The sequence below is a fragment of the Bufo bufo genome, chromosome 1, assembly GCF_905171765.1.
Source record: "Bufo bufo chromosome 1, aBufBuf1.1, whole genome shotgun sequence".
In the NCBI taxonomy this organism is placed as follows: Eukaryota; Metazoa; Chordata; class Amphibia; order Anura; family Bufonidae; genus Bufo; species Bufo bufo.
Genome location: NC_053389.1, coordinates 194795483 through 194807526, shown reverse-complemented (window position 1 = coordinate 194807526; position 12044 = coordinate 194795483). Strand labels below are relative to the sequence as shown.

General features: G+C 47.0%; 1 protein-coding gene across 1 annotated transcript in view; it reads right to left on the bottom strand.

Moving 5' to 3' along the window:
- Positions 1-11500, bottom strand: part of RRAS (RAS related) — a 44579-nt gene extending 33079 nt beyond the window's left edge. The window contains exon 1 of the mRNA XM_040433959.1: positions 11285-11500. Within this exon, the coding sequence (XP_040289893.1) occupies positions 11285-11386 (102 nt within the window). The 5' untranslated portion in view covers positions 11387-11500. The remainder of the gene's footprint in view (positions 1-11284) is intronic.
- Positions 11501-12044: the final 544 nt, after the last annotated feature.

Below are 12044 nucleotides of genomic sequence, written 5' to 3'. Positions count from 1 at the left end.
GCACTTTAAAGGGAACCTGTCATGTGGATATTTGATTATAATCTAACTAATTATATACAATCAATAACTACTAAAAAGTGCCTTAGATGTATTCACTTACTGGTGTGACAGATGGTTACCTCATAATATACACACAAAGAGGCGGCATGCTAATGAGCTGATTTGAGTCCAGCGTGATGTCATTGAGTCCAGCGTTTATTTAATTAACAGCTATAGCCACTCCCCTGCCCACCTGCTGCTGATTCATATGGAAAATAACTGTCAATCAGCAGCAGGTGGGCGGGGAGAGTCAGGAGCTCATGAATATTCAGGACTCATCATTATGAGCTGGAGCTTTTCAATACAAGATGTTGGCAGATTGACTGGGTCAATTAAAGAAAGTGACCCAGCATTGTGCTAAGAGAATCAGTCACTTATTTATGTTGCCCTTAGTTAGGACACCATAAAACTGGTGACAGGTTCCCTTCAAACTGTTTATACATGGGTATATGTGGGCATTGTAATTTACACCCATTTCCCCTGTGTCTTCCTCCTGGATGCCGCCTTTCCCTGCACTATTTTCTTTGTATGCATTATCCTATGTTTTTCTATTTATTAATAAAGCAAATGTATTTAGTATGTGCTCTGGTAGTTCTTTATTGGATTGAGGATACAGAACCACTATACCAAGTCCTTGAAGGAGACGCACTCTCCATTACTATGTTCTTTGTTACATACAAGAATCATATGGTTAAAGGGATTTCACCTCTTCTGCATTTTCCTTACCAGGAAAGACACATTAGGATTCTACCCTCCATTTTTCTTCCTTGAAGAAGCAGTAAAACGAAGTAGTCCGAGCGAGCGGCTGATGTCACCCACACCTACATATATACGAGTTCAGTGATCATGGGGCGGCAGGCATATTACTGGACTTCCAATCAGTCATCCAACCCACTGACCCCTGATAACAGGGACCACAGAATGCAGTAATCAGTAGTAGACTTCAGGCTGGCACTACCCAGCCACTTTCTTCTTGTGACCACAAAGTGTGAGCGATTTCTCACGCTGAAGTGGCCCGACTATTTTAGGGTGCAATTTGGCTTCTGAGTCACATGCAACTTCAGATTTGCAGACAGAAAACCCCCTGCAAGTGAGTCCCAGTCACACGACTTACATTGCATTCTAGGCTGGAAGAAGCCATTTGCAATGTGTGACCAGAAATCCTGTTTGTATTTTTTGCGGCTGTCGAGACCCCATTCAGTCGCTGCATGCAATCTTGGTATTGCATGACCAAAGCATCACCTTGGGCGAGTTTCACACAAGTGGATGGGCAAATGTTGCGCCTGTATTACAGCTGCGTGTCCCGTCCTGACTACTGACCCTATGATGCTCCGAGTTTGGGTCAAAAATGCACTTGTGTGATACTGGTCTTAGATTCCCGGACCTGAATTTGTGTTTCATGGTTCTGCTAGGCCCTGTTCAGTTACGTTTGATTTCCGGTGGCCTGATCTGGCAGAGGATCAGGATACCGGAGGTCACCGTATCCGGCATTGCTGGATATGACCATAGACACTGGTCCCTAAAGATACAATGGCCTCAGGGTACAGAATTTTCAACATACAATGGTCTTTTTCTGGGCCATCACAAGATGAAACCAGACTCAACATACAATGTCTCATACCCTGATCCAACCAATAAACATGGCCATTTCACTGGTAAAACACCTTTACTGGTTATCCAGTAGCTCTTCTGTGGTACTAATAATAATCTTTATTCATATAGCTCCAACATATTCCACAGCGCTTTACAGTCAGGGGGTTCATGGTATTACATGTTCTCTACTGCCCCCTGTCTGTGCCAGGATGAGCTGCTCCTTTGGACAGCAGTTGAGTGGCGACTCCATTTTTCTTGTACATGTATGTACTATGTAAGACCCTGAAGAAGCTCCTGCCCTCACCACAGAAAGTGATTTACAGCTTCGAGCATCAATTCCTGTCTCTGTTACCTAATGTGGTTCTCCGGGAATTATGAAAATGAAAATACTTAAATATTACTTTATTAGAAATATATTCCCAAATACCTTTCATTAGTTATAATGGCTTATTTTGTCAAGGGAGCAATGATTAGGAGAAACAAAATGGCCACCGTCCTATTAGTACACACAAAACCTGTCCTAATCACAGAGCAGGACAATTTACTTCACAACACTGAGGTAAAGCGCTGCCTCATCCTCCTCTCTGCTCTACCTGTCAGGGATTATGATCCTGAATAGATGATAAGATCTTCAGCTGAATCTCTGTAGGAATGGAGTTCATGAGGAGACATGAAGTACGGGGAGGAGGTGGGGGTAATGAGCAGCAGTACTTGTATGCAGTCTCCAATAACACAGCCCCACATTACCACAGTATGTCTTGTCCATCCTCTCTGTTCTTCATGTCTCCTCATGATTAAGTTGAAGATCTTATCATCTGTATTCAGGATCATAATCCCTGACAAGTAGAGCAGAGAGGAGGATGAGGCAGCTCTTTACCTCGGTGCTCTGAAGTAAATTGTGCTCCCGTGTGATTAGGACAGGTTTTGTGTGTACGAATAGGATGGTGGCCATTTTATTTCTCCTAATGATTGCTCCCCAGACAAAACAAGCCATTATAACTAATGAAAGGTATTTGGGAATATATTTATAATTAAGTAATATTTAAGTATTTTCATTTTCATAATTCCCGGAGAACCCCTTTAAGGACTCGCTTTATCTGTCCTGCTTATTTGCTTATTTTTCTTAAAACTTCACTTTTTCTTATTCGGGGATGACATTTTTGGGCTTTGGAACCAATTACTGGTATCCCATAGAGTTATGGACTCAAGTTACAATTTCAACTTAGACAATGGTTGTCCCGGAACCAATTTACTAAGTAACTCGAGGGACCACTGTACTGCCGGATCTTCACTGACTATAATGGGAATCAGGTTTTGGCCAGACAAATATTGCTGCATGCAGTGGTTTTTGTCTGGCCCACATCCGGCATTTATGTCAGAACAACCCATGGGATCAGGCTACCGGATTCACAAAGCTATTGTGAATGTAGTCGATTCTACAGCTTCTAGCCATTTTTCAGACCGTTTTGCACCAGGAAAGTAAAAAAAATATGAAAAAAATAATTAACAGCTCCCAACCCCCACATCTGCTATCCCTGTAATATACTGATGCTACAATAGTGGAAAGTAACCCCATATATCAACAATAAGATAGATTTTCTCCTATGACATCACCAAATGACCTCACCTTCATCTTCCATCACAGCAGACATGGCTATGAAATATTAGACGGCGACCTCATCTCATGAGTCAGTATACTGCTGATCTGCTTGATGTATAGTTCACTCATGTACGAAACCTTCCTCATTTATCACTTCTACCACTGACCTGCCTAAGGCTGCAAACCCGTATCAGTCAATAATTCACTCTAAAGAAAAAAACGTAAGAGTCTGGGAAAGCTATGTGAGCAGAGAAGGCAGCCATATTGGTTATCTCACTGCTTTTCATGATACAGAATTCTCATCCAGGCAACGACAAGTGAAGGACTTATATGCAGTGCGCATGTGCAGGCGCATGAGCACTGTATATCTCTGTGCCTCTGTCCGGGCCCGGCGATGATGCACGAAAGGCGCAGGATTTGGGTTACAGGGAAAAATGATGATACACAGACACAGGGCTGGCCAGAGAACACCGAGGGGCGTAGTTAGTAGCGGGTAAGGTAGGGGGGTCTGGGCACTTGCAGTAAACTCTCTGCTCCTGGGCACTTGTGATGGCTTATTAGTATTGGTAACATCTGTGTTGTGTCTTTGTGTCCCACTGAACTGTGCAATCAGTTTAATACTGGTCAGGTTGGTGACAGACTCCCTTTAAGGGTCCATTCACACGTCCGCAAAACGAGTCCGCATCCATTCCGCAATTATGGTGGACCCATTCATTTTCAGTGGGGCCGCAAAAGATGCGCCGATTTCACGCCAAGTAACTGGCAGTGGGCAGAACACTGCACATGCCTGGACCCGGCAGTGATGCGCAAACGGCTATAGGGAAATATGATGTCACAGAGCCACAGGGCTGGCCAGAGCTTACTGAGGGGCGGAGTTAGGCGCGAGTGAGGCGGGGGAACTTGGGTACTTTCAGCAAACTCTCCGCCCCTGGACACTTCCGACGGCTCATTAGTATATCATAAAAACTACTTTTTGGGCGATTTGAAGGATCTGAAAAACTAAACACAGGTAACATCTGTGTCATGTCTTTGTGTCCCACTGAACAATGTGATCTATTTAAAACCGGTCAGGCTGGTGACAGACTCTCTTTAATACCTATGCAAATGAGGGCTTGCAAGTGCCCAGGGGTGGGGTTTGTGGTATAGGTGCCCTGCCTTTTTTTCACATTACTCCTCCCCAGCCTCTTGCTTATCCCACCCTGTAAGTCCCTTGCGTCATCCCCAGTACCGGTCAAGATCCATTCTGGGCAGTGGTATCGATACATCTAGTGCGCAACTCCGGCTAACGGTGCAAAACCAGCAACAAATGCAACCATCGATTTCAACGAAACTTGGTATACACATCCCTTGCTACCTGGAAAGAAATCTTGTGGGGGGTCTCAGCTCTCTAGGACGTACCGTTCCTGAGATATTCCCAAAAAATGACCTGCATTAGCCAATACAAGCCTGCAAGTCTTTCTCTTCATATCCCAATTGCCATACACAAGGTCACACGTCCCTCATCAGCCAATAGAAGCTCGCAAGCCCTTAGTCTACACATACACACAGTTTTTCTCCAGGTTTCCATAACAACCCAGCCATTTTTCTTCACTGTTGTAGGTCAGCTTTAGGCTAGGGCTACACGACGACAATAAGTTGCACGACACATAGGGCACAACTACACTGCTACAAATGTTGCACGACAATTTTTATAATGATAGTCTATGGTGTTGCACTGCGACATGCTGAAACTGCGACAGTCGCAGAAAAATCAATCTTGGATGGATTTTTTTGCGACTGTTGTGTCGCAGTCACAGCATGTCACATATCGCAGTGCGACACCATAGACTATCATTCTAAAAATTGTTGAGACAAAATGTTGTGCGACACATGTCGTCGTGTAGCCCTAGCATTAAAGGGGCAGGGCGCTCTGGAAGTCACTGTTAAAGGGGCGGGCACTGTGTAGGTCACGTTAAAGAGGCGTTCACTGTGGATGTTACTGTTAAGGGGGCAGGCCGCTGTGGAGGTCACTATTAAAGGGGCGGACACTGTGGAGGTCACTATTAAGGGGTAGGGGTCACTATTAAAGGGGCAACTGCTGTGGAGGTCACTGTTAAGGCAGCGGGGTACTGTGAGGTCACTGTTAAGGCAGCAAAGTACTGTGGAGGTCACAGTCAAGGGAGTGGGGTGCTGTGAAACTCACTGTTAAAGGGGTGGGCTGCTGTGAAGGTCAAAGTTAAGGGGATGGGCTGCTGTGGAGGTCCCATTTTAAAGTGGCGGGGCACTGTGGGTGGGTCACTGTTAAAGGGGCGGGGTGCTGTAGAGGTCATTGTTATGGGGGATACTTTCGATATCTTTTAACGACACACACAAACATTAAATGAAATAGATTAAATATACCTGTGCAAAGCCGGGTCCTTCTGCTAGTAAAATATATTTATGATTAACATTTCTAAACTTTTCTAAAAATGTATGAAAAAATAATAAATTAGTTACACAATATTAATAAAAGATAATGGGGGTCATTTATTATACCGAAATAAGCCTATATTAGGTGGTGGTGCAGCGGTTAGTTGCGACTTCTCCCCGCTCACGCCAGGTCTAGAATTGTGGGCGGCCGGCAGGCTCTTCTCATTCATCATTTTCTACACCTGTTTTAGGTGTAATAATAATAATAATAATAATAATAATAATAAAATGTATTTATATAGCGCCACCATATTCCACAGCGCTTTACAAATTCATAGGGTTCATGTACAAAACCAAACTAACGGGCTAATATGCAACTAAAACACTAGGAGTCAGGGCCCTGCTCGCAAGAGCTTACAATCTATGAGGAATTGGGGGTGACACATAAGGTAGTTGATTGTGATAAGTAGGATTTGAGCCATTATTGAACTGACAGGAGTGGTGCCGGCCGATCTGCTTCGGGTTTGGGACTACTAGAGGATCGAGTTTAGGCCAGCGGAGTTGGTGGGGGAGGTTTAGTCGGGGAAAAGTCCTTTTAGGGAGCTTGATAAGCCTGCCTGAAAAGATGTGTTTTTAAGGCACGTTTGAAGGTGGAGAAGTTGTGAATTGACCAAATATTCCGGGGCAGACTATTCCAGAGAGTAGGTCAGCTCGAGAAAAGTCTTGAAGACGGGAGTGAGACGTACGAATTATGGAGGATGTTAATCTTAGGTCCTAACAGAACGGAGAGCACGAGTCGGGTGGTAGATGGAGATTAGGGAGGAGATGTATGGAGGTGCAGCACTGTGGAGAGCTTTGTGGGTGAGAAGTTTGAACTGTATTCTCTGGTGGATGGGCCACCAGTGAAGTGACTGGCACAGGCTAGTAGCATCAGTGTAGCGGCTGGATGGATAGATGAGCCTGGCTGCAGCATTTAGGACAGACTGAAGGGGGGGAGTTTAGTGAGAGGGAGACAGATTAGTAATGGGTTGCAGTAGTCAAGACGAGAATGAATCAAGGCAACAACAAGAGTTTTTGCCATTTCCACCGTAAGAAAAGGGCGGATTCTGGCGATATTCTAGAGGTGCAGACGACAAGAGGTGTAGAAAAAGGTCTAAATGTACTGGCGCTGGATGCACCGAAGTTATGGAGAGGCCGGCGCCTCTTCATAACTTCGCCAAATCCTCCACCAGCTATGGGCCTTTATTAAGACTCCAGATTTTTTTTAAGCTAGTCAGTACATATAAAAAAAATGACAGAAGTAGCAATTCCATAACCTCTGGTTATGATCCCCAGACTGGCAGCAGACACCTGATATAGCTCATGTAGAGAGAGATGTTGTTTGTGCAGCTCCATGATACTCTGCTTGGGTGCGATCTTGATTGACGTCTGGCTATTTCCAGAACAATCCCTGACCTGAATGGATTTTCTCCTACTACAAAATCTCTCAAAACGGCATAGTCTTCAGCATGGAGCGTACAGGAATGATTACCCTGAGGTAAGAGCAGATGGGACAGGGTGGGGCAGGTTAGATAAGGAGCGCTGAGGCCTCCTGCTACAAATCTCTTCTGCACAATGAACAATAAATCCCCCCTCACGGCTGGAATGTAACCAGAGACCACTGCATGACGACAAACTGTTACCTCAGTCCAAAAATGTTCAGCTGAGCCAACTCCCCAAAAAAAACTATTTACACCCAAATATTCCCAAATCTGCTGACCTCTGGCCAACGAGGACGGAACCTGTAATTGACTATAGGGGAGCACTTCTCATGTTCAAGCTTTTGATATCGAGCAAAGTGATCTTCCTCCTTGAACCCTTAGGTGATCCCTCATCTGTCTGAACATTCACAATGGTGGTACCCTTTTCCGGCAGGGGAACAGCCTGCAAGTCCACCGTGCTAGCGAAAGTCCGCTCCTGCCCCATTCACTATAATGGGGGTGGGCTGGAGGTCTGGCCGCAGCACGGCAAACATGCCGACAGGTGGCCAGAATAAAACTACAGCACGCTGCGTTTTTTGTCCAGCTGCCTCTCTGCATGTTTGCCGCGATACGGCCAGACCACCGGCCCACCCCCATTATAGTGAATGGGGCAGGAGCGGACTTCCACCAGCATGGTGGACTTGCACAGATCCGGAAGGCTGTTCTCCTGCCAGAACAGCCTGCCGGAAAAGGCTACCACCAGTGTGAAAATAGCCTAAGGGCTCATGCACACAGCCGTTGCCCCTCCGTTGCCATATTGAGGCCCGCAATACACGGCGGGTCCACAATACATGGGGCACCGGCCGTGTGCATTCCGCATCACGGATGCGGACCCATTCATTTGAATGGGTCCGCAAATCCGGAGATGCGGAACGGAACGGAACCCTACGGAAGCACTATGTTGTGCTTCCTGGGGCTCCTTTCCGTGCCTCCACACCGCTCTTATTGCGGAACGGAAGGATCCCGGACCCAATTAAGTGAATGGGTCCACGATCCGCATGCGGCTGGCCCACGGTCGGTGCCCGTGCACTGCAGACCGCAATTTGCAGTCCACAGCACGGAGGGGCAACGTTCGTGTGAACAAGCCCTAAGGAAGATTTGGATGTCCGATGGGGGAATCGGCAGGGACTCAGGGATCACAGTATGGGTTATTGACCATAGTAGCCATAAAAATTACATTAAAAAAATAATCCTACCCTGACAGATCACCCAGACACGATACTGGTGAGGGTTTTTTTTTTCCAAAAAGAAGGGACCTCCATGTCCTTTGCAGCATCCAAACCCCTTTGGCACAGCTTACAGATTTCATTTATTGTTAAGGTCCCTTTGTTTTACAAACTGCTGGGGGTGGTCTTAGATTTTAAGCATTGTTTCGGTCACAGAAATCTCACAACCTGAGGAGTTTCAGCCCTTTAAAGTGACTTCTTCATTTCGACAAGACTCTAATCTCACAGACCACAAAGGAACGGTGGGTCTCCCCCTTAAGCAATGAACCTAATCTAAGAACTACCAAATATGCTTGCTGCATACTACGGAGATGAGGCTTCCATGTCACAAAGGGTTAAGTGAAGGCGGCATTAATCAGCGTTGTGCAGCGTGCCCTATGGCAGTAGGAAGGTTTACGCAATAATTGAATTACACCAAAGCTGAATCACTGAATAAAAAGCCCCCTCTGGCAGGAGGACTCGTCCTCCGTGTACTGCCCTGCGGGCCCCGATCAGGCTCAGGGTGGAGCTGGATCTCTATCTTAAGGGTGACCATACATAATAAAGTTATTTCGGAGGGACCGGCTGATCATCTGTCAGGCAAAAGAAATAAAGAGCAGTTACATTTCAACATGTCCAATCCTCTTTATTTTATTTCGGAGGAGATAAGCCACCACCAGAAGGGGCTAGCAGTGGCCGACCTGAGTGTGCATGTGTATGGCTGGGGGGTCTGGGGACAAATAACTGTTTGCCATATATGTCCTGACTACACCACCCCCAACTCCTGATCATCATGTTTTTACCCCAAAAATGGAATAAAAAAAAGACACATCCCACCTTACTAATCCCTGCCTGTTCCAGCCCTACCCGGGTCACCTTCTCAGCTTCCAGGTCACTCTCAACGCACAGTAAGGCCTCATGCCCACGACCGCATGTGTTCTACGGTCCGTAACCCACCGATACGCAAAAAACGAATACCAGCTGTGGGCATGGTGCATTATTCCCAGTCCCAATGGTAGAAATGGCTATCCTTGTCCGCAAAACAGACCAGAATACAATATGTTCTACCATTTGCAGGACGAACACACGGATGACATCTGTTCGCCGTTCCTGCAGTTCACATCTAAACGGCAAAAAATGCAGATCAGACTCAAACCCAAAACTACGATTGTGCGCATGAGGCCTTAAAGGGGCTCCCCAAACTTTTTAATATATATATGGCCTCAAATAACAAATGAATGGATACTCTATTCTCCTCTGCTTTTGTCAGCGCTGCACTTTGGTCCTCCCGCTGCTGACATCATCATCTTTCTAGCCCCAGCGATGACTTTTTGTGCACAGGTCACCTCTGCAGCCAATCACTGGCCTCAGCAAAGACATCCCATGTACTGCTGAGGCCAGTGACTGACTGCAGCAGTGACCTGTGTGCACGGAAGCAGCAGGAGGACCGGAGCTCAGTTTTTATACAACACAGACAACCCCTTTAATGCCTGCCCGGTCACTTGCTGACATTTCCTATGACGAGAGGGAGACCAGTGGGGATCCAGGAGGAGTCGGACTGGGAGCAGAGGGGGGATCGGTGAGGTAACACTTTTTACCAGCCAAGCAACCCCTCTGACAAATGGAGAACTGCCTGGCAAATCTGTCCATCGGTGTCATATCTACAGGACTACCACAGCAGCCGAGATGTTAGATTCTATAGTTTCTCCAGTAGATAAGCAGCGCCAGGTGGCCACTTATCCCACCACTGAAATAACACGTGCATATAGATAATACAATGGGGGAAATCAGGACAAATGGAAGCTGTAACAGAACTGGCTCTGTAAAAGTCCTCACTTGATGGCCTATCCTGGACAATCTCTTACAGCTCCCTCCTCCCACTCCCCCATCCACATGCATACTCAGCTCAGTCGTGCATGCATGTATTTTCCATGACGAGAAAGCTGCTGTCTATGGCGTTTCACCCAGGAGAACAAAAGGATTGGGCAGAAAAATTCAACATGCACAATCCTATTCTTCTCATCTGTCGGGAGCTCCCCTTAAACATTAGTTTGTTGACCGATCCCGGTGAAAACAGAGTTCAGCTGACAAGTCTAATGTGTATGGGGGTCTTAAGGATAGCCTTTACATATACATCAGTACCCCCTTGTGTGAACAGTAGCAGATGAAATCTATAGTGTTCACTGTACTACCTGTAAAAATGTGTATACTGAGGTTACAGCATGGGTCAGCGCCCCGCTGCCATCACCTGCTGGAATCCACTGGCACCTTCATCGAGGGCACCCGGGTATTACAAAGTCCTCTCAGACGGGCCATGACTGAAGGGATTTAAAGGGGTTGTGCAGTGCAAAGATATTGGTAGGCAATGGTAAGCAAGACCCCCCTAATGCCCAGCCCGAAGGAACTTAGTTACACAAGAGTGGGGCGGCCTGCCCCTGCACCCCCATAATCTGACATCAACCAATACGCCATCAATACGCCATCTGAAACACGTAAGCCATCCTGCCTTTGGACCCCTCACCCTGGATTAGAGGCAGTCAGGGCATGCTGGGAGTTGTAGTTTCGCAACAACTGGAGAAGATTAGAGACCGGTGACCAAGACAGTCTAAAAGGACCACAGAAATATACCAGAGGAAGAGCCCCAGGAGGGGAGCGGGTAAACTGCCCATAGGTGTGCCCATAAATCAGGCCACTGCAAGGTGCCCACCTAGTATGAGGGTGCCCCCCTTATGCCACCAGTGTCAGATGCACACACATATTCACCTACCACACAGGACCTACCTGCATTAACCCCTTCAGTTAGACGGCACACCCTACCCAGAAGTTTTCATGCCCTGCAGCTACAAATCCTTCCCAACCCGCACCCCGTCTCCTACAAGGTGCCCCATTATGGGTGCCAGGCGCAGAGCCCCCTCCTCACAGCAGCTGCGGGGTCTTACCTGGATGAACTGGATAGTTAGGGCACTTTTGCCCACTCCTCCTCCTCCAACCACCACCAGCTTATACTTCTCCACAGGGGTAGACGACTCCTTGGCACTCATGCTGGGCACAGGGCGATAGACGTAATTCACAAATGAAATATCAACTTCTCTTCACCTCAGCAAACTTTCCATGGAGTCAGTCCCTGCAAAAATGGCTGCCCTGCCTTTTTTTTCTTTCGCTGCCCTCTTCCCTGGGCTCCTCCTGGGGTGTTTCTCGGTTATGCTAATGAACTCATGAATATTAATCAGGACGGAGTGACCGGGTTCTGAATCACGAAACTTTATTTCCCTATTTGGTGAAAGGGGCTGCGAGGCGATTACTGAGCGCCCAGCCCCGCGTCCCCCCCGCGGTCCTAGCGCCGCCGGGTTGGAGCGCATTATAACGGGAGCTGCAGATGTTTATGTTGCCCAGAGTAACCCGGATCTTGTTCTGAACACCACTGGCTCCTTATAAGGTGGACTGGCTGCTTGTTGTAGCAGCTGCAGGACAATTCTGATGTGTGGAGAGGTGACAGCAGGCAGCTGTGGCCCTGGAGGCGCAGATTTCTGCTTTAATTTTCTGCATTTTCTCCTTCATTTTGAAACACCAGTAAATGTGTCATGGGGTTGTGACGGCACAGCGCCCGCCGCTAGGTTCACATACACCTCCATATATGTTCCAGTGTAGGAAAAGAAAAACCAATCCAGCATATGGCGCCCAATGGATCCCACTGGCCGT